Source organism: Nothobranchius furzeri, chromosome 19, assembly GCF_043380555.1.
Source record: "Nothobranchius furzeri strain GRZ-AD chromosome 19, NfurGRZ-RIMD1, whole genome shotgun sequence".
In the NCBI taxonomy this organism is placed as follows: domain Eukaryota; kingdom Metazoa; phylum Chordata; class Actinopteri; order Cyprinodontiformes; family Nothobranchiidae; genus Nothobranchius; species Nothobranchius furzeri.
This window is the reverse complement of record NC_091759.1, coordinates 2,753,555-2,777,487: the sequence shown is the minus strand read 5'-3', so window position 1 is coordinate 2,777,487 and position 23,933 is coordinate 2,753,555. Positions and strand designations below refer to the sequence as shown.

General features: G+C 41.2%; 1 protein-coding gene across 12 annotated transcripts in view; it reads left to right on the top strand.

The window, feature by feature from the left end:
• LOC107372769 (CUB and sushi domain-containing protein 3) overlaps positions 1-23,933 on the top strand; it is a 630,513-nt gene that overhangs the window by 578,157 nt on the left and 28,423 nt on the right. For 8 of the 12 annotated variants that reach the window (XM_070547446.1, XM_070547444.1, XM_070547445.1 and 5 more), the window contains 6 exons: positions 888-1,082; positions 3,614-3,787; positions 7,537-7,710; positions 14,311-14,496; positions 20,996-21,181; positions 21,297-21,470. In XM_070547446.1, the coding sequence (XP_070403547.1) occupies positions 888-1,082; positions 3,614-3,787; positions 7,537-7,710; positions 14,311-14,496; positions 20,996-21,181; positions 21,297-21,470 (1,089 nt within the window). The remainder of the gene's footprint in view (positions 1-887; positions 1,083-3,613; positions 3,788-7,536; positions 7,711-14,310; positions 14,497-20,995; positions 21,182-21,296; positions 21,471-23,933) is intronic. The other 4 variants (XM_070547452.1, XM_070547443.1, XM_070547441.1 and 1 more) reach the window with 2 other exon arrangements.

Here is a 23,933-nt window from a genome sequence, read left to right as displayed (position 1 = left end):
GATAAAAGGAAAACTTAACCATTAAAGTGGAACAAATATTATACAAATACAATATATTCATTGTTATTTTATTATTTAAGGAACAAAGTAGATTTTCATTTTAATTCCGGGTCAGTTTTTCAACTATAGCTTAAAGCAAAGCTGGGTTTGATACCAAATGCTGTCCTCGTACTCAATAAAGCAGACTTCCTGCTGTGTACTTGTCAAGTATGCAAAAAGGTACATGCGTATGAGAAAGGGCCATGGTCTGGCAACATTTTGGTTATTGAGTTTATCATTTGCAACATTCTTAAATTTGTCTTTTCATTATGACAGTAAAGAATTTAGACGTCTATAGTTTTCAGTCCTGGTCCTGGAGGGCCAGTAAGCAGCATGTTCCAGTTTTAACCCTGTTCCAACACACCTGATTTCAATCAGCAGGTGATTAACGGGCTTTTGCAGAGCCTGATGAGCTGCTGCACAGGAACCACCAAAACAAGGTGGATACTGGCCTTCCAGGACCTGGATTGAGAACCGCTGGTCTATAGTTTCAAATTATAACTATAGTCTCATTTTAATTAAAGCTCTTATTAATAAGTTCAGCAATGCCTCAGAGAAATGACGGTACCAGTATTGTGAAAACACGCTTGGTTGTTGTGTAACTGCTTCAGATTATTGCCTTTGAGAGAACCGAGAAATGTAAGAATGGTTAAGCTGTTCTGTTTAGGAGAGATCCAGATTACTAACTGTTCAAACCACATATGTCGCTTCTTCGATCATAAAGTTACATAAAACACCTAAAGCAACATTCTTAGACACGCATTTACACCATTTTGATTTTGGGCAGGTACTTATTTCTTCAGTACAAATCTTTTCTTTCTCCTAATCTCCCTTTTTTGTGTCTTTAGTTGTTGTGTGTCCGAGCATCGGCTCCTTTTCTCTGGAGCACGGACGATGGAGGATAGTCAACGGCTCACACTACGAGTACAGAACTCGCATTGTGTTCACTTGCGACCCAGGATACTATAGATTAGGCCCCGCCCACATCCAGTGCCTTTCCAATGGGGTGTGGAGCTGGAAGAACGAAAGGCCACACTGCCAAGGTGAGTCACTAAAATGTGATTATGTGTCAACAACCGCAATGAACCAGGAGATGTTTCCGTTTGGTTGGTTCACATAGAATATTATGCTTTCTACATGAACTGCTGTCAAACCAGTGAAAGTTTATATTTATACATTATTGAAGATGTGGACACTTGAATGACACAAGTTAATTCTTTCCCCGACACTCCTCGCTCCAAAAAGTCATAGAGGTGAGAGCCAAATGCCAAAGCTGAAATGTCAGGAGGGTGGTCTACCAACTGCGGAGTGACATTATGGTGGCAAAATCTATGTTTTAAGTCCAGCCAATGACAAAATGACAATCTTCTCACTGAGGCACTAAATCCTAACATGCTGGGCCGGTGTTCCACGTGAAGGTGTGAGCCCATGAGATGAAAATGCAGCGAGGAGGAGAAAACACAGTCAGCATAGAAACGTTGGAGTCTGCAGCTCTCAATGGAAAAGAAGAAATATTTCACTTTATCTAAACTAATGGATCCATTCCTATAATTTTAATACATAGAATATTTTACAATAAATTGTCCTAAAATAATGTAGTATGTTAAAAATTGGTTGAACCACAAAGGAACTTTACTATAAATATGATAATATTTTTGGCAGGAGGACCCTTCTATGATCAGAACATGGTTGGAAAAATCAGACCATCCCCTTCTGTCTTAGTCGTGATGCGGCTATATAAGGACTCTCCAAAAATATTTTTTTCTGCACCCTTGAGATCCTCCGTTTCCTATTCCTACATTCATCCACAGCGAGTTTCCATACATATTCCTGCAACATGTGCACACAATCGTACCATCGCGCCACCCCAAGACCCCCTCATTTTTCACCACTCTACTACGTATTTCTACACTTGCATGATGCCACTAGCCTGGCAAGCCATCCCATATATATATATATATATATATATAAATAGTCTGGCCATCGCCCATTAACAGCTCAGTCACGAGGCAGGATCTACAGATGTCTTTCAAACAGTCAATGCAAACTAGTACAGGGTATCTGCAGGTTTAAGGGAGCCAAATTTAAGACTTTTTAAGACCTTTTTTAAGGCCACTTTGACCAAATTTAAGCTATTTTTAAAATTAAATTTAAGCTATAATTTCCAGCTATTGCCTGGAACCGGTGCTAACCACATCACCAACATGGGATTAGCCATCCAGTTACCATTAAACTTGCACTTTCCCATGGCGCAAGCTCCCACTAGCTTAACCAGCTGACGTGCTCATCTAAAGATAGCCCCCTTTCACAACCAACTGAATGTGTACGGCTTCGCTTACGCCAACATCATACACAAAAAAATGCTGAACACCAACTAGGAATTCATGAAAATTTTATAGAAATAAAAGAATCTTGTTTAGTGGGCCTTTGGAAATTTAAGACCTTTGGAAACTGTATTTAAGGATTATTTGTCATTTTTAAGGCCTTAAATTTGGAAAAGCCAATTTAAGACTTTTTAAGGACCCGCGGATACCCTGTAGTAGATGACAAACAACGTGATGTACTAACCGCTACGGATAGTGAATGAGGCTGTCCACCATACTCCTTCAAAGAAGGACAAGATTTTTCAAGTCAAGTACCTATATCTGCTCTTGACCCTAAGAAAAGCTCAAAACAAAATAGTCCAAAGTTAATGCCAAAGCCGTTTCAGATGACCCAACACCATCTTTACCATGGACAGAGCAAGGCAAGGCAGCTTTATTTATAGAGCACATTTCAAACACGGATGCAATTCAATGTGCTTTACAATTATCAGGACATGATATGAAATCAACATAAAAACACAAATAAAAATACACATTATTACTGTACATTACAGGTGTCTATAAATGCCTACAGAACTCGAGGGCACACATCAGTGTTTGAGTTTGAAAGTGTAAAACCCTACGTGTGGTACTTCTGAATAGAACTAATATCTGCCAATAATTTAAGTTTAACATCCAGCAGCATACCAAAGAAGAGCAAAATTACTTCCTCACTGTGAGTAATACACACACCAGTCCATGTGTTATAGGATGTACCAGTTTTTTATTTTGACGTGAGATGTAAAAAGGTATGGAGAATCAAATCAAACTCAACAGTTCTATGGAAAAGCTGTAAAAACATGTCTTTTGAAATCGCTGTCATGTTTTGAATATTATTTAATCTCCGTTTATTCGATGTGTACTAAAGACGACACACTTATCATATCAGGTGAAAAGTCCATAATGGCACCTTGAAGAGTTGACATTTCTGTCATTCAAACGGCCTCTTCCTGGGATCCACTGACATTCTGAATTGTCCCCTAAAGATTGTTATGGCATTTGGATATTTAAGGGTGTCTTCTTGTGTGTGTGTGTGGGGGTGGGGGGTGGGGTGGCGTGTAATCACCCCGCTGCTGCAGCTGCTTGGCTTGCCACAAGTGGTACCATTTCTCATTGAAACAATTGAGCTCTAGCAGCTCCTTAAATTAACCCGGTGCTAAACTGGCTCACAGCTGATTTTTAAATTGCTTGTGTCCAACCATGTGTTACAGTTATCTCCTGTGGCGAGCTGCCTTCTCCTCCCAATGGGAAGAAGATTGGTACTCAGATGACATTCAGTGCCACGGCCATCTTTACCTGCGACGCTGGCTTCATGCTGGTGGGGTCAGCTGTCAGGGAGTGCCTGTCGTCTGGGCTCTGGAGTGGAACAGAAACCCGATGTTTAGGTGGGGAGCAACAGAAATGCTCATCTTTGTTCTTTTTTACCCTACATACAATAGATTATTGGACTATATATTGACTAATAAACAAATTGTGCAGTTTTGGTCTTCCGTTTAAGGGTGAAAGGTTATTCCATCGATAATTCACATTACTAAATACAAGAATGACTATAACTCTGTCATTTTACAGACATTTTGGTAAAATATGGTGTTCTAGGTAATCTCCAACAAATATTTTGAGTTGTGACAAATTACGTACAATTTTTTTTGCCCTTAGCTTCTGCTGTCAACCCAATTAAAATGGTGTCCACAACCAATGACATTAACCCTTTGATGCATAATGGTCACTACAGTGGACAGGTACTCAAAATTGTTATTTATTTATTTATTTTTACTATTAAGCACAGCTGTTGAAGATTTTATTGCATTTGAGCCCCTCCATTTGGACGTCAGTAAGTCAAGCCAACATATTTCATGTTCAGAATGCATGCTGTCCACTGAGATGGACATGTGATAAACTATGTGTAGATTAAATGTTACAAAAAATATGTAAATATGAAATTTGTTTCATTCACACCTAAAGATGAATGAAAAAAATTGTTTAAAAAATCATGGTTGAAGATATCATAATTCATGCATCAAAGGGTCAAAAGACACAACGTGGCTATTACCACGTCAATTTTACATTTCAGTTGTTGTTTGTCATAGTTACCAAGAATTATCTTCAACAAATACCCTTAAAGTAACAGTGTGTATTTTTCCTGGCGATAGGAGGCAGTAGATACCTAAATCATTGCAAGCAAGCAGTGTATTTGTGTTGGAGTAAGACTTTACCAATGTATGTCCATTAGGGTCAAAAAGCCCTGGGGAGTGCAAACTTCCACGAAATAACAAGCACATCAGACTCCCTGTCATCACTGGCAACAAGTGAAGAGGATAGTTTGTAAAACAACATTTAAGAATGGCTAAAACCTTTTTAAATGTTTGTTACAAATCAGTAAATGCATTTTGTCCTGATGGGCTCCCATAGAAGGAAACATGGCATCTAATATGGCGTCACCCAGTGACTTAGACCCACTCCCATGTATTTCAGACCTGATTTTTATGGTTCTATGTTACGAAGCAACATTTCGATGGATATTTCCAGACATTAATGGAAAAACTACACATTGTCTCTTTAACAGCTAACAGATTGTTTATTTTATTTTGCAAATAAACTCAATTAAGTTAGTTGTCACACCCCAATGCCTTTGGAGAAGGCAGAAGTTGCTGTAACAAAGTCTATTTAAAGGTATTGAACTTGTTGTTGAAACAGACTCAAATCTGCCTCATCACACTTTAAATGCTACTCAGACTCAACCCTGCTCAAACTGTTATCTGTTGGAATCAGACAGACAAATGTCTCTAACTCAGTTAATGTGGTGGGCTAGGATTTGGCATTGAAGTACCCAGAAGGTGTCAGTATCACATAACCAAAGGTAATATTAATTAGGTGAAAACTTTTTTCAAAAATGTGCCAGTTACTGTTTGAGTCAGCCTGACACGAGATGTCTACTAAATCCATCTTAGCCAACAGACAAATAACTCTAACCAGTTTGAGAAATATCGAGCTGCACTCTTAAGATGGTAGCAGCTCAGAGTCTTTACCCATTTGAGTGCAAGATCAGAATCAGAAAAATTGTATTTATCCCCGAGGGGCAATTAAAAAAAAATAACAGCAGAGCAGCATGATGTTGGACATACAAACATTGAATAAATAGGCAATAAGGAAGCAATAAAGCAGCAAGAAGATGGATAAAACAGTAAAATATGCAAAAAAAAAACACTGAGTAAGTGAATAAAGTGATTAAAGTGTCGTCTGTATAAAAGTTAAATATATGGAGAGCCCAAGGAGAGGGTATCGCAAGATTGTGAGATCACACATTGTTTGATTTTACAATATGTCTATCATTTTGTGTCATGTATGATTTTAGTTTAAACGAGGCCTTTAGACCTGATTACACATGCACTTAATAAAACACTTCCATTTGAAATGGAGCAGCAAAGATGTGATATCTCATGTCAGTCTAATGAGGACAGGTATCAAAGGAAGGTCCGTGCCCTACACCTGACGTCTGGCTTCACAGCTGCTCCCCTCCGGTCTGGTTCACCATCCCTACTGAGCTGCAGCTGTGTTCCAAATTATTGCAGAAATGTGTTTTTTTTTATCATATATAAATCAAACAGAAACAGTAACCTTCTTTTGTCAGCGTGCCAGCAAGAGGTAACACATGTTATGACACCGAGCTGCCACTTCCCTGTGAAGCCTCATAAGATCTGTCAAATACTTCACAGGTGGTACGAGATGCTGTTTACGAAAGTAATGTTTTAATGAAACTCAAGCTGAATTGACAGTGAGGCATAATTGTGTCAAAAAATGCTAGAAAGAACATTTTTATTCAAGTTACTGCATAAGAGTGAATTTATTGAGCTGTTTTGGATTCAGTTTCAATTAATGCTGCCATTTGCAAAGTGTTGCCAGAGTGTTTATTGTCAATTTGATGTGATAATTTGATTTAAACAAGTTGTCACGTTTAAGTTAAAACATCTGTGGTTGCAGATTGCATCTGATTGATTTCCCTTATATTTAACACGTGGGTATCTGGACCATACTGAAGGAATTAAACACTGTTCCTCAAACAGTGTCAGATGACAAAGTTAACACAAAGCAGCCTTTTTTCCTCGTCCAGTCTTTCCTGGCTGTGTTTAAATCGTTAGCTTTCGCTGACATCAGGGGTGCAGTGAAGATTTTATCTACTGTAAAGAACAAAATCAATACTCAATCCAAAAAATCTCTGTGAGCAGAAAATACACACTCCCTTCTGACTTAGTGAAACGGCTTTTAAAGCGTCTTGTGTTAGCACTGTCCATCAATCAGACCTTAGTGAATGAATCTGTTCAGGGAGCAAAGAGAACCCCAAATGCTGTTTGGTAAGCTTTTACCAAGTCGGACGCTTATAAAAGACCAAATACTATACGTCTTTATTAGGAAGTTGAAGATGTAACTCAGTTTGTAGCAGAAACTTTTGTGTTCTTCGGGTGTCAGATGAAGAAATGGAACTTTATGGCCCACATTCATGCTTTTAAAGGCCTGCAAAAGAATCTCAATGGATGTTTTTTAATTACAACAAGGATCTCTTAAGTTGTTGTGAAAAAAACAATCCACTGTGAAAAAAAGTATGATTTTAAAAAGTGAAATTTGTTAGGCAGCTAGTATTTTCTGCCTTGCGGTGGTAGTAACAAGTGGACCCCCCCCCACCCCCCCTTAAATAACCACCCACCTCACCCCCTGGATAGCATAACAGTCTTATGTGAATATTTTCAAGCTTCACAGAGTTGCATCATGTGCCCCTAACCCTAAGTTAATATTATAACATAAATGGCGTCTTTTAAAAACGGTACGAAACTAAATTAGATTCAGATCCAAAGGCAATGTCCTAAATCTCATACAGCAATATTGATAAAACTTTTATTTCTTTGGGTTTTGGTGTGTCACCCCAAAAGTTTCATTTGTTATCCCTTTGAAAAGACCTTCTGGATACATGCCTGTTTTCTTGTTTCACCAAAAATATGTCAAACCAGTATTATATAAAGGGACAAGACACTACGTATTTGTTCAAAAGCTGAAAACAAAGACCAGAACTGCTGTGTTGGATCAAAACATTCTCAAAAGGTAGCTACATTTGTAGCCTGATCCATGTTTGTCTGCCTTTCAGCTGGTCACTGTGGAATCCCCGAGGGCATCGTAAACGGCCAGGTGATCGGGGAGAACTTTGGGTACCGTGACACAGTTGTGTATCAATGTCTCCCTGGCTATCGCCTGATTGGTTCATCAGTTCGAATCTGTCTCCAAGACAACCAGTGGTCCGGACAGCTGCCAATCTGCATACGTAAGAATATTTCACAAGCTTGTGTTAATGTTAGCTATCATTAACTAGCTTGTATGGAGAAGACTGGAACCCATTTTGCCGTTTTTGTAGATACAGGCAGTTTGACGGTCTGATTCTTGAATAATCTTTTCCCTCTGGTGTGGAAGAATCAATACGAAACAACTTAAAAATCACTTTGCAGGCATGTCAATGATAAACACCTCATGTTTAAGGGATTAAGTGTGATGCAATACTTCTCAATTGAGGGAATTACAGAGTAAGGCAAATGGCGACGGTGGAATAAGTTTGTAGAGTCTTCTGGTCCATCATTAAAACTGTAATGTACTGAGTGTAATGTGATAAAAATCCAATCATTCTCTGGCTGCGAAGCTCAGCTCCGTTTCCATCAATAGCAGAAAAATAGAAAAGCTCAAATCGAAGTTTAACTGTCTTGAAAATGGAACAAATACACATTTAAAAGTTGTGCAAAGAAGAGTCAGTCAATGACAGATATAACTAAATCATAGTTTGGCATTGGAAATGATGTGATTATAACAAAAAAAACCATCTTTGTTGTGGCTCAGTGAAAGCAAAATTCTGAGAAAACACACCTGCAATGTATCCTTTCACAGCTTTGTGTGCATGTGCAAAGAAATCAGCTTACGTGGATTTTGGCCCATGCCAACTCTTTACAACCCTCCAGTGTGTAATTTGTCATTTTACACTTGATTCAGAGCCGGTTACGCTCTTCAGAACCTATACGGTCTATTAGTTTGACTGGACCACAGCCCCTCATCCACGGTTGCATCAGAAAGGTAGAAGGTCAAGGAGAAAAATCTAGGCATACCTTTCTTCAGGGATGCTCTTCAGCTCCTCCAGGGTAATCCCAAACTGTTTCCAGACAAACCGAGGGATTCTCCCAGATGTCCAGAAAACCTTCGGATGAATGAAACTAGGAGACGCCATAGTCAGATGCATGATCCACCTCAGTACACTCTTTCTGATGAGGAGGAGCATCAGCTCTACTCCAGTCTTGCTCAGCTGATGCAGTGGTGAGGTGGTGCTCACTCCTCACCCCTGCCACGTGAACCTCGAGGGAAAAACCATCAACCCTGCTCACTGGTCAACTTTCTTGGCGGGGTCACCCAATAGGACAGTGGAAGGGTTGAATTATGACCACCCAATCTTATGATCCAGCGTCTTCACCATCCCCATGGGTTGGGTGCTCTGCCAGGGGTCAGAGCCACGTTGGCTTGGTTTGCTCTGGGGTTGTCTCGCTCTTGGCTGGCCTGTTTCAGTGAGGGGTGACAGTGTCATAGGCTGACAGCTCTAGGCTTGGTGGCCACAAATAGGTTCGTTTTGACTGAGGGCTGCTGTCCTCTGATTCTCTTAGACTACATCTACATGCTAGAACTCTATAGGACTACCATGCAGCATTATTTGATCTGAGCTGGAAAGTGAAACCACTATGACCTCATTCCAGACCAGTTCGTTGGCATGGATACGTTACCATTGCAGCCACCATCTTTGATCCAGGGCTATAATACATTTCTACCTACATGACCTTAGTATGGACATTTTGTGAACGTTATGAGCCATGTCATTCCATCACTTGCAATCAGGATTGTAATATGCACTTGAAAACCTCGCCAAGACTCTAAAAAAAAAAGATTACCTTGGTTCTAGCTGATTTCCCCCCGCAACACAGGGTCTTCATCTTGTCTGGTCATTGATATGGGATGCATATTTCAGAGTGAATATAGGATGTCTTTAATCCCCCTCCTCTTCCTTGAACGTAAAGCTAGTGCTGCTAAGGATCTGCACATTCACACCAGCAGCCTCAAAGGGCCAAAGGGGCAAATCTGTCATACCACTGGCCAGGGTGAGATCATTATCGGAGCTTGAGGACACAGCAGAAGGCTCTGACATGTCCAGGCTACTGTGGAAATTCACAAAAATTGGTCAGCTGCTGTGTGTCATGAATGTTTTTTATTCGCACGCAGGGCACAGTCGAGGTGGTGATGAGGCCAATTACTGGCCTCTCTTCCCTAAAGTGACAGCCCAACTGTTGACTGAATTAGGATGGTGTTGGGAAGACAGGGACGGCGTCATAAAGGCTACAATAAAGTAGATGGGAGCTCTTTTGATTTCTCAATCGGACCTGAAAACAAAAGTGAACTGCTCGGCGTAAGGGCCTAATAGCCTGCTTTTGTGAGAGCGCCTGTGCATTTTGGAGGCCACGGGTCTCTGCCTCCGTGGTCAGGATGGCGAGCGTGAATAAATCGGTGCATCGGGGAGTGTTTCTGGGCTGTGCTGTTTTTATCGAGGTTATTGATGCAGGAGTTATTGAGGGAAATCATTTTACAGCCAAATTATACTGTAATTATGGAGATGAGAAGCTCTTGTTTTCAGACACAAACACAGAATGATGATGAGACTATGAAATGAATGTATGTGTGTCTGTAGCCACAGGCTGTGCTGGCAGAGTCAGACAACTGTGTATCGTCTGCATATAAACAAACCTCTGATCCTCGGAGATCAACTTTCCTTGCTGCTCTTATCCTCTCGTCTTCGTTGCTCGTCTCACCTTTTGCTATCCCCTCTTCTTTTTATTTTCCCATCTTGCGCCCACTTTCTCTTTCCCTTCTCTTCAGTGGTTTACCACCCTGTGATTCTCTTTCTGCTTTTTTTAGATTCTCCTCCTCCTGTCTCCTCCCTGATAAATATCAAGCTGAACAGTTTGAGCAGACGATGAGAGAAGGGGGGTCTGGCAGTAGCTGTTGGAGGCCTATTTGCACAAACATCACCCAGACAGACACTTTAAAGTTCCTGCGAATTAAGTTAACAAGATGAATAATTATGATTCCAATAAGGAACAGAGGGCACTAAGTGCTAATGCTAAATATGGCGAGGCCGACTTTTTCCAGAAGGGTGACGGTAAATTGGTATTGCAGCTCTGTCCTCTGAATCATCTGTCAGTCTCATGAATATGTATGAATAACTGGAGGAAATGTGCTGTATTTGACCAGAATTTGTTTGTTTATCAGAAAACGGTGTTGCATTTAGAATATCAGTCATTTCAGTAATTATAATCATAGTAAACACATTAGATATTTAATTTAAATTGGTTGAATTTAAGCGACGTATTTAAACTTTATCAGTGAGGTCTCTAGTTCTGTTCTTGGCTCTGACGACTTTGTTTGGAGTTTTCTTCAGAAGCTTCAATCTTTGCTTCTACCTTAAAATTATCTATGAGACGTTATTTTTTAAATTTGATTCGTAGACATGAGTGCATGTGATCTGTTTTTGTTGAATTGGATTGGATCTACTTCTAGTGGCGTGAGCTTGATCCTCACATTAAAGAGCAGGTTCATTGAGAAACCTTTTTTTTTTTAAATGATCAGTCCCTCTGAGTTTAACATGAAGGCTAAATGTGAGTCTTCTACCCCTATTTCCTGCATTAGCTTCTGATAGAAAACAGATGCAAAAACACTTGGTCCAGAAAATCCCGACAGATCTACATCACACGGTCACTTAACGTTCATGGACTCACCCATCTTGACTCACAACGGGGAAGGCTGTTGTTGGATTAGCATCTCGGAAATCGCAGAGAATGTTTCAGCTAGTAGATGCAAACTGTTAGCACTAGCAACTTAACCACACAGCAGAACTCCTTCAGGCTTGTGTTATTTGTGGAGATGAAACATCAACAGTGTGCAGGATATTCAATCAGTAATAGAGTCACATTGCTGTTGACCAATCAGAGGCAAGATATCCAAATATCAGGAAGCAGGTCTCCAGATCCTGCTGTCTGAAGCTGCTTTCTCCTCTAGCTGAATTCTACATCCTCAAACAAGTGCACCGGAGCTTTTTTTCCCAGAGAACATCTTACAAGCCATTATTTCTACTAGAGACCACTGCAAATATATTAAATTATGAGTAAACATGACCTTTAAGATGTAAATAAAGATTACATTATTCATAATTACTGAATGAAGGTGTGGATGAGTAATGCAATCATCAGGAATCTTTGCAAGAGGAAGGAAATAAAATATGATGAAAGCAAATACTGCAGCCATCCACTAGACTAGAAGGAGTTTTGTATCTGATTCAACTTTCATGCAATCTAACTAGGTTTGAGTTCTCAATAAAATGGGGCTCACTTTTTATATTTTCAAAGGGAGAAACAACATGTACAATTAATATAAATCTCTGCAAATATCTTCTTTACTTGATATACCTGTCTTTAGCTTCCGGTCGGTAACGAGATGGCGCCTGTGCTTGGCTTAGGTTGTCCTTCAACCTTATCGCTGCCTCTTCCGACTCCAACCAGGCCCATCATCCTAGATAGCTTTGCTCCTGTTTCTTTGCCTGAGTTAACCAAACTAGTTAACTCTATAAAGACCTCTGCATGCCCCCTCGACATCTTACCCTCATCTTTGTTTAAAAAAGCTTTCCAGTCCATCGGTCCCAGCGTGCTCTCCATTATTAATGCTTCTCTGGTTTCTGGCCTACATACTTTAAGAATGCTGTAATCCACCCGCTTCTTAAAAAACAGAGTCTTGACCCCGCTCTCCATAGCAGCTTCAGACCCATCTCTAAACTTCCGTTCATCTCCAAGATCTTGGAAAAGGTTGTGGCTAAACAACTCACAGCTGCTCTTGATGAACATAACATCTATGATAGCTTCCAGTCAGGTTTTCATAGAGTTCATTCTAGTGAAACAGCTCTTCTTAGGGTCTCTAATGACCTTCTGACTCACAGTGATGCAGGGGACTGTTCTGTTCTGGTCCTGCTGGACCTGACTGCAGCCTTTGGCACTGTTGACCATCACCTGCTACTGGAGAAGCTGAGATACTGGGTAGACCTATCAGGAACTGCTCTGGAGTGGTTCTCCTCTTATCTCTCTGAGCGCTCCTTTTCTGTGGCCGTCTCCAAGTTTAGGTCCTCCACCACCTCCCTTACCCATGGTGTCCCACAAGGTTCTGTGCTGGGACCTCTGCTCTTCCTCCTCTATCTGCTTCCTCTTCAGCACATCCTGAGCTCCTTCAAAGGAATCTCCTACCATCTTTATGCAGATGACATCCAACTGTACATCTCCTTTAAGCCCCATGAGATGTCTAAGCTGCAGCTGTTACACACCTGCTTAGACTCTATTAAAACCTGGATGGCTGGGAGCTTTCTACAGCTGAATGAAGATAAGACTGAGATCCTCATCTGTACCCCAGACAAGCTGGTTCCCAAAGTCAGAGAGTCTCTTGGTCAGCTTGCTTCTCACACCAAACCTTCTGTCAGGAATCTTGGCATGACCAGCTCTCACCCTGGATTCTCATGTCAGTTCTCTTGTTCGCTCTTCCTTCTTCCATCTCAGGAACATTGCAAAGCTGAGTCCCATTCTGTTCCACTCTGAACTTGAGACTGTTCTCCACACCTTCATCTTCTCACACTTAGACTTCTGCAACTCTTCACGTGTCTGAGCAGAACCTCCCTGAACCATCTACAGGCGGTCCAGAATGCCTGTGCTCGGCTTCTGTTCAACTCCTCCAAACACACCCACGTCACCCCGCTTCTCCTCCAGCTTCATTGGCTGCCAGTCAACTTCAGGGTTCATTTCAAGATCCTGGTTCTGGTCTATAGGGCCTTACATGGACAAGCACCATCTTACATTGGTGATCTTCTTTGTCCCTACACCCCCAGCAGGTCCCTGAGGTCCAGTGATCAAAGCCTACTGGTTGTGCAGCACCAGGCTAAAGACCAAAGGTGACAGATCATTTGCTGCTGTGGCCCCCAGACTCTGGACCTCTCCCCCTGAGCCTGAGATCAGTGGACTCAGTGGTCTCCTTTAAAAAGCAGCTGAAGACTCACTTGTTCAAGCTGGCTTTTGTATGACCTTCTTCACCACTCTCTCTTTATTCTGCTCTCCCCACCTATTCCACCTTCCTCAGGATCCACTGGTTTCCCTCTTTCCTATTCACTCTCTCTCTTTCTTAACATTTTTTAATCACAATGGTCTATTTTTTGCTCATTTTAAATATATTTTTAATCATTTTCTAAATTCTTTTTTATATTTTTACATTTTTTGTTTCTGTGAAGCGCCTCGTGATTTTTATCTTGAGAGGCGCTATAGAAATGATGTTTTCTTCTTCTTCTTTCTGCTTAGTAGAAAATGAATGTGAAAAAGATTTAATCTTTCTTTAAGAAAAGTCCTTATTTTTCCTCGTGTCTGCTAAAACTAAAATCTTTGAACAATTCCTGGCGATATATCACTTAATTTTCTTCATTCTGTACCTGTGTGTGTGTGTGTGTGTGTGTGTGTGTGTGTGTGTGTGTGTGTGTGTGTGTGTGTGTGTGTGTGGGGCACATAAACACTTTGCACATATACATCCAGTGTTTTACCTCATAGATGTGATTGTTCTTTAAATATTGATGATTTTCTATTTAATTGCAAGGGATCGATTAATATTCAGTCACATTTAACATTATACAGTTTACTTTTTAAGGTTTCTATATATTAAGCTAAAAGATGACTCCTGGTAAATGTAAGACAGAAAACATTTTCCATCCATTGTTGTTATATTATTTGTTTATCCACTCTTTTATTCACCATTTTTTTTCCTTTAGCGATCAGTTGTGGACATCCAGGAAGTCCCATTTATGGACGTACAGTGGGGAACGGCTTCAACCTCAACGACGTGGTCAGCTTTGTTTGCAACCGTGGTTATGAAATGGAGGGGCCCGCTCGTGCTCAGTGCCAGGCCAACCGCCAGTGGAGCCACCCGCCCCCAACGTGTAAAGGTGGGGAGAAAAGTTAAGTGTCTTGACCCCTAACTTTATTTATCCCCAATTTTTCATGCAACCCTCCCATCCATCTTTATTTACCTTCCTCCCATTTCCTGTTAGAACAAACCTTTTTCCCTTCATCTTTCTTTGCAATATTTACTTCCCATTAATAAGTGTTTTTATTGTATTGAAGCAGCTCCCTTAGTGAACTTGAAACGTGAAATAATTTGTAGTTTTTACCATATTAGATACAATGTTTCCTTCTGTGTGAGCCTGTGCTTGGCAAAGCTGGAGGTTAAACGATCTGACGAAGTACTCTGTTCAAAAATGGCGCCCCCAGGGATTTTTTTTACCCCAATGGCCATCAGTGTTGGGCAAGTTACTTCAAAACTGTAATGCAATATTTATTACTTGTTACCCTCATTTTAAAGTAATTCATTACATTACAATATTACTGATTTTAAAATGTAAGGCATTACACTACTTTTGCATTACTTTAAGTTACTTTGAACAAAACAACTCCAGTATGAGTTTGGTAATCGGATGCCTGGTGAACTCATGACACATCCGGTGGAAGGTGATGTGGTGTCTGAGCTAGGGTTGCTGTTAAAAACAGTTCTTTAGAAGGATTGTTTATGTAATAAATGCAACAACAATCTGTACTCTCAGCACGCTGCCATCTTAGATTAACTGAGCAGGGAGTGAGGTGGTGGGGGCTCCAAGCCTATATTTGCCTTGGTCCCCAAATGCCTTGATACGGCCCTGGATGTGGGACTGACTTCTGGGGTGATCTGATTCTATCACATGTATAAATATTAAATGTTTATATATTATTGCTTTTCACTGGTAAAAATGAGTATTGGGGATAAATCTACCTACATTTTTTCTTTTCAAGCACTTTGTTTTGTTTTCTTGGTTTTATTTGAGTAATTTCCTGCCCTTTCTCTCTCTAACCGTCCTGCTGTATGTTCTCTCCGTCTTCCAGAAAAACTGTTTCCTAGACTTCCTACTTTCTAACTAATCAGCCAAAGGGATCTTCACATGTGCGGCGCTCCAGCAGTAATGAGTTGAAATCACCGGAGCCCAGATTAACTCAGCTGAGGCAAAGCACGTCAGAAAAGTACAGAATACCAGAGAACATGCGCTGATATGAACGATCGCAGGTGAATTATTTTGTTTTAGTGGAGCGAATCGAGCGATTTTGTGAATGTTACAGCGGCCGCGCGCAGGATGCAGCTGGAGTAGTTGAGCCGGTACCGCTACGTCCTCTCTGCCCGCAGAGCTGAGTCCATAAATGACGTAATATATGCAGATACTGGATCTTTTTTCGAGTTTCCCACAATTTGAATTTTTAAGAAACGCAGTTTGATTCTGGGTTTAAAAATTCATTGTAATTACCGCGTTACTCACAATTGTACCGAGTAAATATTACCATTTTCTTTCCCTGTAATGCCTTACATTACCACATTACAACAAAAAGCACTGCATTACAGTAATTAATTACTTTTGTACCGCATTACTCCCAACACTGATGGCCATGCATTGGTAAAGTCTTACTCGAACACAAATATACCACTAGCTTGCAGTGTTTTAGGTATATACTGCCCCTATTGCCAGGGAGAATTTAAAATGAATTTGAATACACCTTCCAGACTTGGACACATCATCAGTGAAGAACCCGGGGTCCTAGGGTGTTTCGGATCTTTAATCTACATACACCATCACCCGGGTGACCCAGCTGGGGGTGATCAGTCCCCAGCTTGTGTCCAAGTGGCCTATTTTTCTCAACAACAATATCAGAGATGTCTGGTCAGGGATGAAGATCACATGCTTCAAGCAGAGGAAGGATTGCACAGATGGCAGCCTGGACACAGCCAATGAACTGAACAAGTTCTTCAATAGGTTAAGTTCAGGAACAAACCCAGCATCCTCCATGCCTGTCCCCAGCCAATCAGACATCCCATCCTCCTCTGATCCAACATTTTCCTGTCACACACCAGCTCTTTTGTCCGCTAACACAGTCATGGACTCTTCTGGTTCTATAAATCTGTCTTCAACCAAGTCAGGAGATGCTGCTGCCCCAGTTACCTCCCCCTCCCACCTATCTGTCTCTAGAAGTCAGGTGAAGAGGCAGCTGGAGAGACTGAACAGGAACAAGGCTGCAGGTCCAGATGGTGTCAGCCCCAGAGTACTGAAGGCCTGTGCAGAGCAGCTCTGTGGGATTCTGCAGCACCTCTTCAACCTCAGTCTGGCCCAGGAGAAGGTTCCAGTCCGGTGGAAGACATCCTGCCTTGTTCCAGTTCCAAAGAAAACTCGCCCATCAGTCAATGACGACTACAGACCAGTTGACCTGACATCCCACATCATGAAGGTCCTGGAGAGACTCCTGTTGGTCCACCTAAATAAGCAAACTAGGACACATCAGGACTCGCTGCAGTTTGCTTATCGCCATGGAGTTGGAGTTGAAGATGCCATCATCCAGCTGCTTCAACCAACTCACTGTCATCTGGACAAAGCAGGCACCACTGTGAGGGTCATGTTCTTTGATTTCTCCAGTGCATTTAACACAATCCAGCCTGATGTACTTTAGGGTTGTCACGGTATGAAAATTTAACCTCACGGTTATTGTGACCAAAATTATCACGGTTTTCGGTATTATCGCGGTATTTTTTAAACGGTGTTGCATATGTTCAGAAAGCATTGATAGTCCTGTTCTACACAAACTGAAATAGTTTTGAAAAGGTTTAACAGTGTTTATTAAACCTAAAATAACACAAAGCCTTAGCAAAAGTGCAACTTTTCACTAGTAAAGGAACAAATAGCTTATTTTTCTGGAACATGTTACAGTAGTCAGTGCAGGTTTAAATGATACAAATCCAAACATTCAAAACATAAACAATATGTAAACAAATCAAAGAAACACCACTTGTTTTCTCATATACTTGTTTTCTTCATTATCAAAATGAAAATCTAAAACTCCAGTCCACACTTGACTTGAGCACTGTACAAGTCAACCTTAAAAAATATGTATTTAAAACAAATAGCCACTTTAAACAAATTACTAAAATAACTACTACACTATGTAATCAAATCCAAATGTTCAAGTATAAATGGCATTGAATAAGTAAACAAATCAATGACAAGGAACTAATTGTATATTTCTCTTCATCATCAACAAATAAGATGCTTCATCCAGCAACAGGGTGTCCGTGACACGGTTTAAATGCTGGCAGAGGACGCTGCGGCTGCAGTATATAGTGACTCGTTGCATTCTCCCTCAACCAGAAGTCCTCACGTCATGCATTTAAGCTAAAATGCTAATGTTAACTTACCTTGCACTGGCTGTAGAGACGCGGATGATGGTCACGCAGATGTGCCATTAGATTCGAAGTGTTGCTGCCTTTTGCAGACACTTGTTTCCTGCATGTTCTGCAAACGGGATAGCAGTCTTCTATTAACTGTCCCTCAGCGTTTTTCAGAAATCCAAAATATGCCCATACTTCCGATTTAGTCTTCTTTGAGGGCTGATGGATGTCCTGGGCGCTGCCGTCTCCTCCTTCGGCCATTATTTCAGATTCAAAGTTTTGGTGCCGTTGCAAATTAAAAAGTGCGTGTGCGCGCCGCGGGAACTTCAGCTGAAGCGACGGTGGCTGGTAAGGGTCATCGCGCCGAAACCGCGGCCACGGTAAACCCACCGAAATAATATAGTTTTTTAAAAACTGGACGGTTATTTTTATTGTCAACTTTTTTACCGGGGTTTACCGCTATACCGGTTACCGTGACAACCCTAATGTACTTTGCCAGAAACTCCAGAAGACACAGGTGGGGGCCTCAACTATCGCCTGGATTAAAGACTACCTGACAAACAGACCACAGTTTGTGAGGCTGAAGAACTGCACATCAAACCAGGTGATCAGTAACATTGGAGCACCACAGGGGACTGTACTCTCACCATTCCTTTTCACCCTGTACACCTCATACTTCCAGTACAAATCAGAGACCTGCCATCTACAGAAATACTCAGATGACTCTGCAGTTGTCGGGTGTGTCAGAGATGGACAGGAAGCTGAGTACAGAGAGCTGGTGGAGCGCTTTGTGGCATGGTGTAGAAACAATCATCTGACCTTGAACGTGAACAAAACAAAGGAGGTGATTTTAGACTTCAGAAGAAACAGGGTGGAGTCAAACACTGTTTCCATCATGGGAGAAGAAGTGGAGGTGGTTGAGGAATACAAATACCTTGGAGTTCACCTGGACAACAGACTGGACTGGAGAAAGAACAGCAAAGCCGTTTACAAGAAGGGACACAGCAGACTGCACTTCTTGAGGACACTTAGGTCCTTCAATGTCTGTAGCAAGATGCTGTAGATCTTCTACAAGTCTGTTGTTGAGAGTGTAATCTCTTCAGCCATATACTGTTGGGGTAGTAGCATCAGAAGCAGGGACCTGAAAAGGCTCAACAACCTAATAAAAAAAGGCTGGTTCTGTTCTGGGGACGACTGTGGAAACACTGGAGGAAATAATGCAAAGAAGGATTCTCCAGAGAATTAAGAAAATTATGGACAACCCTGAGCAGTCTCTTCACAAGACTGTCCGACAACGGAAGAGTGTCTTCCGTCTAGGGATGCACCGATCAGGTTTTTTGCTGCCGATCACCGATACCGATATCAAAGAATGCTGATCACCGATACCGATCACGTGGATTGGCCAGAAATTTTCTACAACATTATAATGAGTGCTACAAACTACATAATCTGGGAATAAAGGAAATGTAACCTAATCTAAAATGGTCTGTATTAGGGTTGTCACGGTGTGAAAATTTAACCTCTCGGTTATTGTGACCAAAATTACCACGGTTTTCGGTATTATCGCGGTATTTTTTTTAAACGTGCTACATTTTCACACAATTAAATAAACCCTGTATGTCAGGAAATATTGTCCTCAGTTTGTGTCTAAATTTTGCCTAAAATGTGTTATTTTGTAATTATGTTGTTTATTTGTTTACATTTTTCCCCTTTAGTCTTTAAAATACCAATATTTGCCCATAACTTCGTATTTTATGTCTGTTTGATGTCATCATTTAAAAATATTAGATCAGATGATACTCAGTACTCAAGTAGCCTTCTAATCAGATACTTTTTTACCCTTACTTGAGTAATAAACCCTATATCAGGAAAATATTGTCCTCGGTTTGTGTTCTTCCAGTGAGCTTTGCAGATGTGGGAAAATGTCATCAGGCAGTAATCATTGTTAAATTCATAATTATTCCCGGAGAGAGACCAACTCTTATCTGCCCCTGGGAGCCCCGTAATGCATAGCGTCATTTCAACATGGGGGTGTCCGCGACACGGTTTATATGCAGGTAGCGGCGCTGCGGCTGCTTTATATAGCGACTCGTTGCATTCTCCCTCAACCCAAATCCTCGGATCATGCATTTTAGCTAAAACGCTAACGTTAACTTGCCTTGCGTTGACTGTAGAGTTGTGGGTGATGGTCACGCAGATGTGTCATGAGATTTGAAGCGCTGCTGCCTTTCACAGACACTTTTTCTGCTCGCACTGCAAACAGGATAGCCGTCCGTCCGTCTTCTATAAACTCCCTCGGCATTCTTCAAATATCTAAAATATGCCCGTACTTCCGACTTTGTCTTCTTTGAGGGATAATAAATGTCCTCCTGAGCGCTGCCGTCTCCTCATTTGACCATTATTTCAGCTTTAGCTTCAAGAAAGTTTTGTTGTAAACAAAGCGTGTATGTGCCGCCGGCAACTTCTGCAGATGATACGGTAGCTGGTAAGGGTCACCGCGCCTACACCGCAGCCACGGTAAACCCACCAAGATAATATAGTTTTTTAAAAAACAAGACGGTTATTATTGTCAACTTTTTATTTTTACCGGGGTTTAGCGCTACACTGGTTACCGTGACAACCCTACCTGATCGGTTTGCTTTGATCTATTTTGAAAATTCCGATCAAAACCGATAGGGGCGCTATCGGCCGATTACGATCAAATGCCGATCCATCGGTGCATCCCTACTTCCGTCAGAGGCTTCTTCAGGTTTGCTGCAACACTGACCGCTATTGGAGATCCTTCCTGCCAACAGCCATTGTAATATACAACAACTCTTTGACGACTTGATTATTATTATTATTCTGAGCTACTACAGCAATCAATTTCCCACTGGGATTAACAAAGTATTTTTAATTGAATTGAATTGAATTGAATGATAACAGTGCATAACAGTGCTGGGGTCCTGGATTCAATACAAAGTGATTTGCTTAACTACATCATCACACTTACCCTTTTAAACACCACCTCTGTTCATCCCAATCCTTTCCACCAAATCCGTTTTATTGTTCCCTCTATTATTGCCCAGAAATGCATTCCAAGTTGAAAACACTAGAAAAAAGGGGGAAGAGGGGGAAGAGAAACAACCCTCTCTAGTTGGTGCCAAATAACACATGTACTCTTATTGTGTGTCTTTTCCATTTGTCTGTGTGTGTGTCTTTGTATATCTCTGTGTGTATAGTGGTCAATTGCTCCGATCCTGGTATCCCTGCCAACTCCATTCGGCAAAGCAAAATAGAGCATGGAAACTTCACGTTTGGCACGGTGGTGTTCTACGACTGTAACCCTGGGTATTACCTGTTTGGATCACCTGTACTCACCTGCCAACCGACGGGACAGTGGGACAAACCCCTTCCTGAGTGCATAGGTATGTAACATTGTTGTAATTGTAACCTTTATCCGAACATTTGCCTTTAGTTTTTTAGCATTGTTCAATCCCTTCTCTGCATTCATTGCTGTATCTCTCTCAAATCTCACTGTAGTCATAGATTGCGGCCACCCTGGCTCTCCCCCCAATGGTGTGCTGAGCGGAGATAAGTTTACATTTGGTTCAACTGTTCGATATTCCTGTCTGGGCGGGAGACAACTGAAAGGAGAATCGTCCCGGACGTGTCAGCTCAATGGGATGTGGAGCGCCCCCATGCCCTTTTGCTCCGGTGAGCGTTTTAACTTCTGTTGAATATCCAGGCTTTCAACGTCTGCCCTTATCAGAAGCACTGATAGATAGTAGCCGCAGATGAAAGGAGAGTTGTCTAAAATATGTAGACTCACCAGAGTGGAAAGCAACTCATGCCTTTACATCCTGCAGGCACACTTTGCTAAAGCTTTTGCGCTCAGTCATAGGGATAATGGGGGCATGGATGAACATCCAGAGGAAAGGTTGGTGCCTGAAAAGTGAATATATCAATATCTGAAGAAAGGGCTCTGGAGTATAACCTCGGCCCAGCACTCGGTTCTGTTCTTGTAATCGAACATCAAGAACTTGTGTTCGGTGTTATTTCAGATGATGTAAGGCTTCAGGGGGTGAACTGATGGATAAAACTAGATGCAAACAGACGCTGTCATTGTTTCCTAATATGCTTTACACCAGCACATTCTCTCCCCGCTGAACTCTATGTATATGCATTTCTCAACACTTATTAAGCTGGTTTGTCTCCAAGGACAGGATTCCTCAGTACCTTTCATCATGTAAACAAACACTAAGTTATATGGTTCTCCGTTGGCTGGCTGGAGGCATGATTACGCCTTTTCAGACTGAAAGGCTCCCAGCTGCTGCTTATATAACAAGCATGGTGAGAATACATTCCAGACGACTTGACTATGAATACGTTGTTATTTACAGCAATTTCCCAGGGGGCATGTGGGGGTGAGGAAGGGTAATAGTTTTGGAAGAAATGATTCATGGTTTCTACCTGGCAGGTCTGTACCAGAGCCCCACAGAGATGAGAGTTCAACCCAGGATAGCTCCACTGGCTTTGGGATGAGATGAGAGCTGATGAGCAAACCAATTTTAAATTTTAATTTTGTTTATTACATCTGAGAGAAAGTTTACTGAATCCAGCATTTAGCCAAACATTTTTGGTAATTGTTTCGGGTCATTTGTTGTATCCAAAACCATAGACTGGTACTGTAGTGTTTAATTCATTTGTTAAGAGACTTGGCACTTTTTAAGGGTTAAAAATTGGACATTTGGTCAAATAGCCAACTTTTATTAGCCTGACAAGCTATCCTACATATGTACACATATGGTGGCCACGAACCATTAAAACCACCCAGTCGTGGGGTGGAATCTATGGTTGTCATTCAAACGATCTCCTCACAAAATTGGGCCGCACTAGGACCAATCAGTGCAACAATGTGACGTATTCATTGCTACAGATGTCAGTCAACAGGGCAGTCCGCTGTACACTGTCTGAGACGTACAAGCAAAAACACTGTATTTAAATAAATGACTTAAGTACCTCTATCTGTTCATGTCTCAAGGAACATCTCAAGTCTAAATGGTCCAAAGTTGATGCCAAAGCCGTTCAAGCCATTTTGAAGCGGGTGCCATCTTTGTAATGTTTGTTGCAGCTATAGCCTTTGGCCCACCCAACAAACGTAGACCACTGTGATTGGCAAGGCACTAAACTGATCAGGCCAATAGTATACCTACTGAAGCTACAATGGAGCATAGCTAAATTGACCTGCTAAGTGAAATTATAGTACTACGGGTGGTCTAGATTGCTGGGCTAAACATGAGTTTAAAATCAAAACAAAAAAGAAAAGTTGCCTTTAAATGTTTAACATATTTTAATATAATGAATTAAAAGCAATGGCTTTAGTCATACATTAAAATAACTTTGTCTAAGACCGAAATGCACTGCCTTTGGCAGTACACCAGTCTCCTAATTGTTGATTTTTAAATCGCGTGTGGAAACTCACCTGCTCAATATGGCATTCTGGAATGTATATAAAGGTCTGGCACCATTGTTCTGACCTTTGTTAGTCCATCAAACTGAAGGTTTTAAATTTGATCCTGTTTTTAGAGTGGTGTTATTTGTATGTCCTGTTTTATTGTTTATTGTTGTGTACAGCATCTTGGGCATCTGGTGATTTAGAAGGTTCTCTATAAATGAAGTGAAGACCTAATATTGACAACTGGTTAACTCATGATGCCTAAAAGATGTTAACGTGAACTAAGTTGGCCTTGATTTGATTCATTTCATTTGGACCCATTTGAAAAACCTTGCTTTCATTTTCATTTGATTTGGGTCTATTTGCATAGAAAGCAACAGTTGGCATATTGTAGGCAACAAAAGTAGACACCATACAAATCAAACCACTGCGATTCCTGTTCAAATGCGACCACTTAACATTCAGTCCATTTAAAACACATAAGTACAATATGATCCATCCATCTATTCTGTTTCAATGGCTTATCCAAGATCAGATTATGGGTCTACCACAAGGTCCCTTCCTAGTCGGACGTGCTGAGAAAACGTTGAGAAGCTAGTGATCAGTAACCATCCAATCCAGGTGCCCCAAACCTAACCTCAGCTGCATTATTTTAATGAGGAGAGATGACTGTAATTTAAGCTCATAGTGGAACCTCATTTCACCAAATTGTGTCTGGAAAT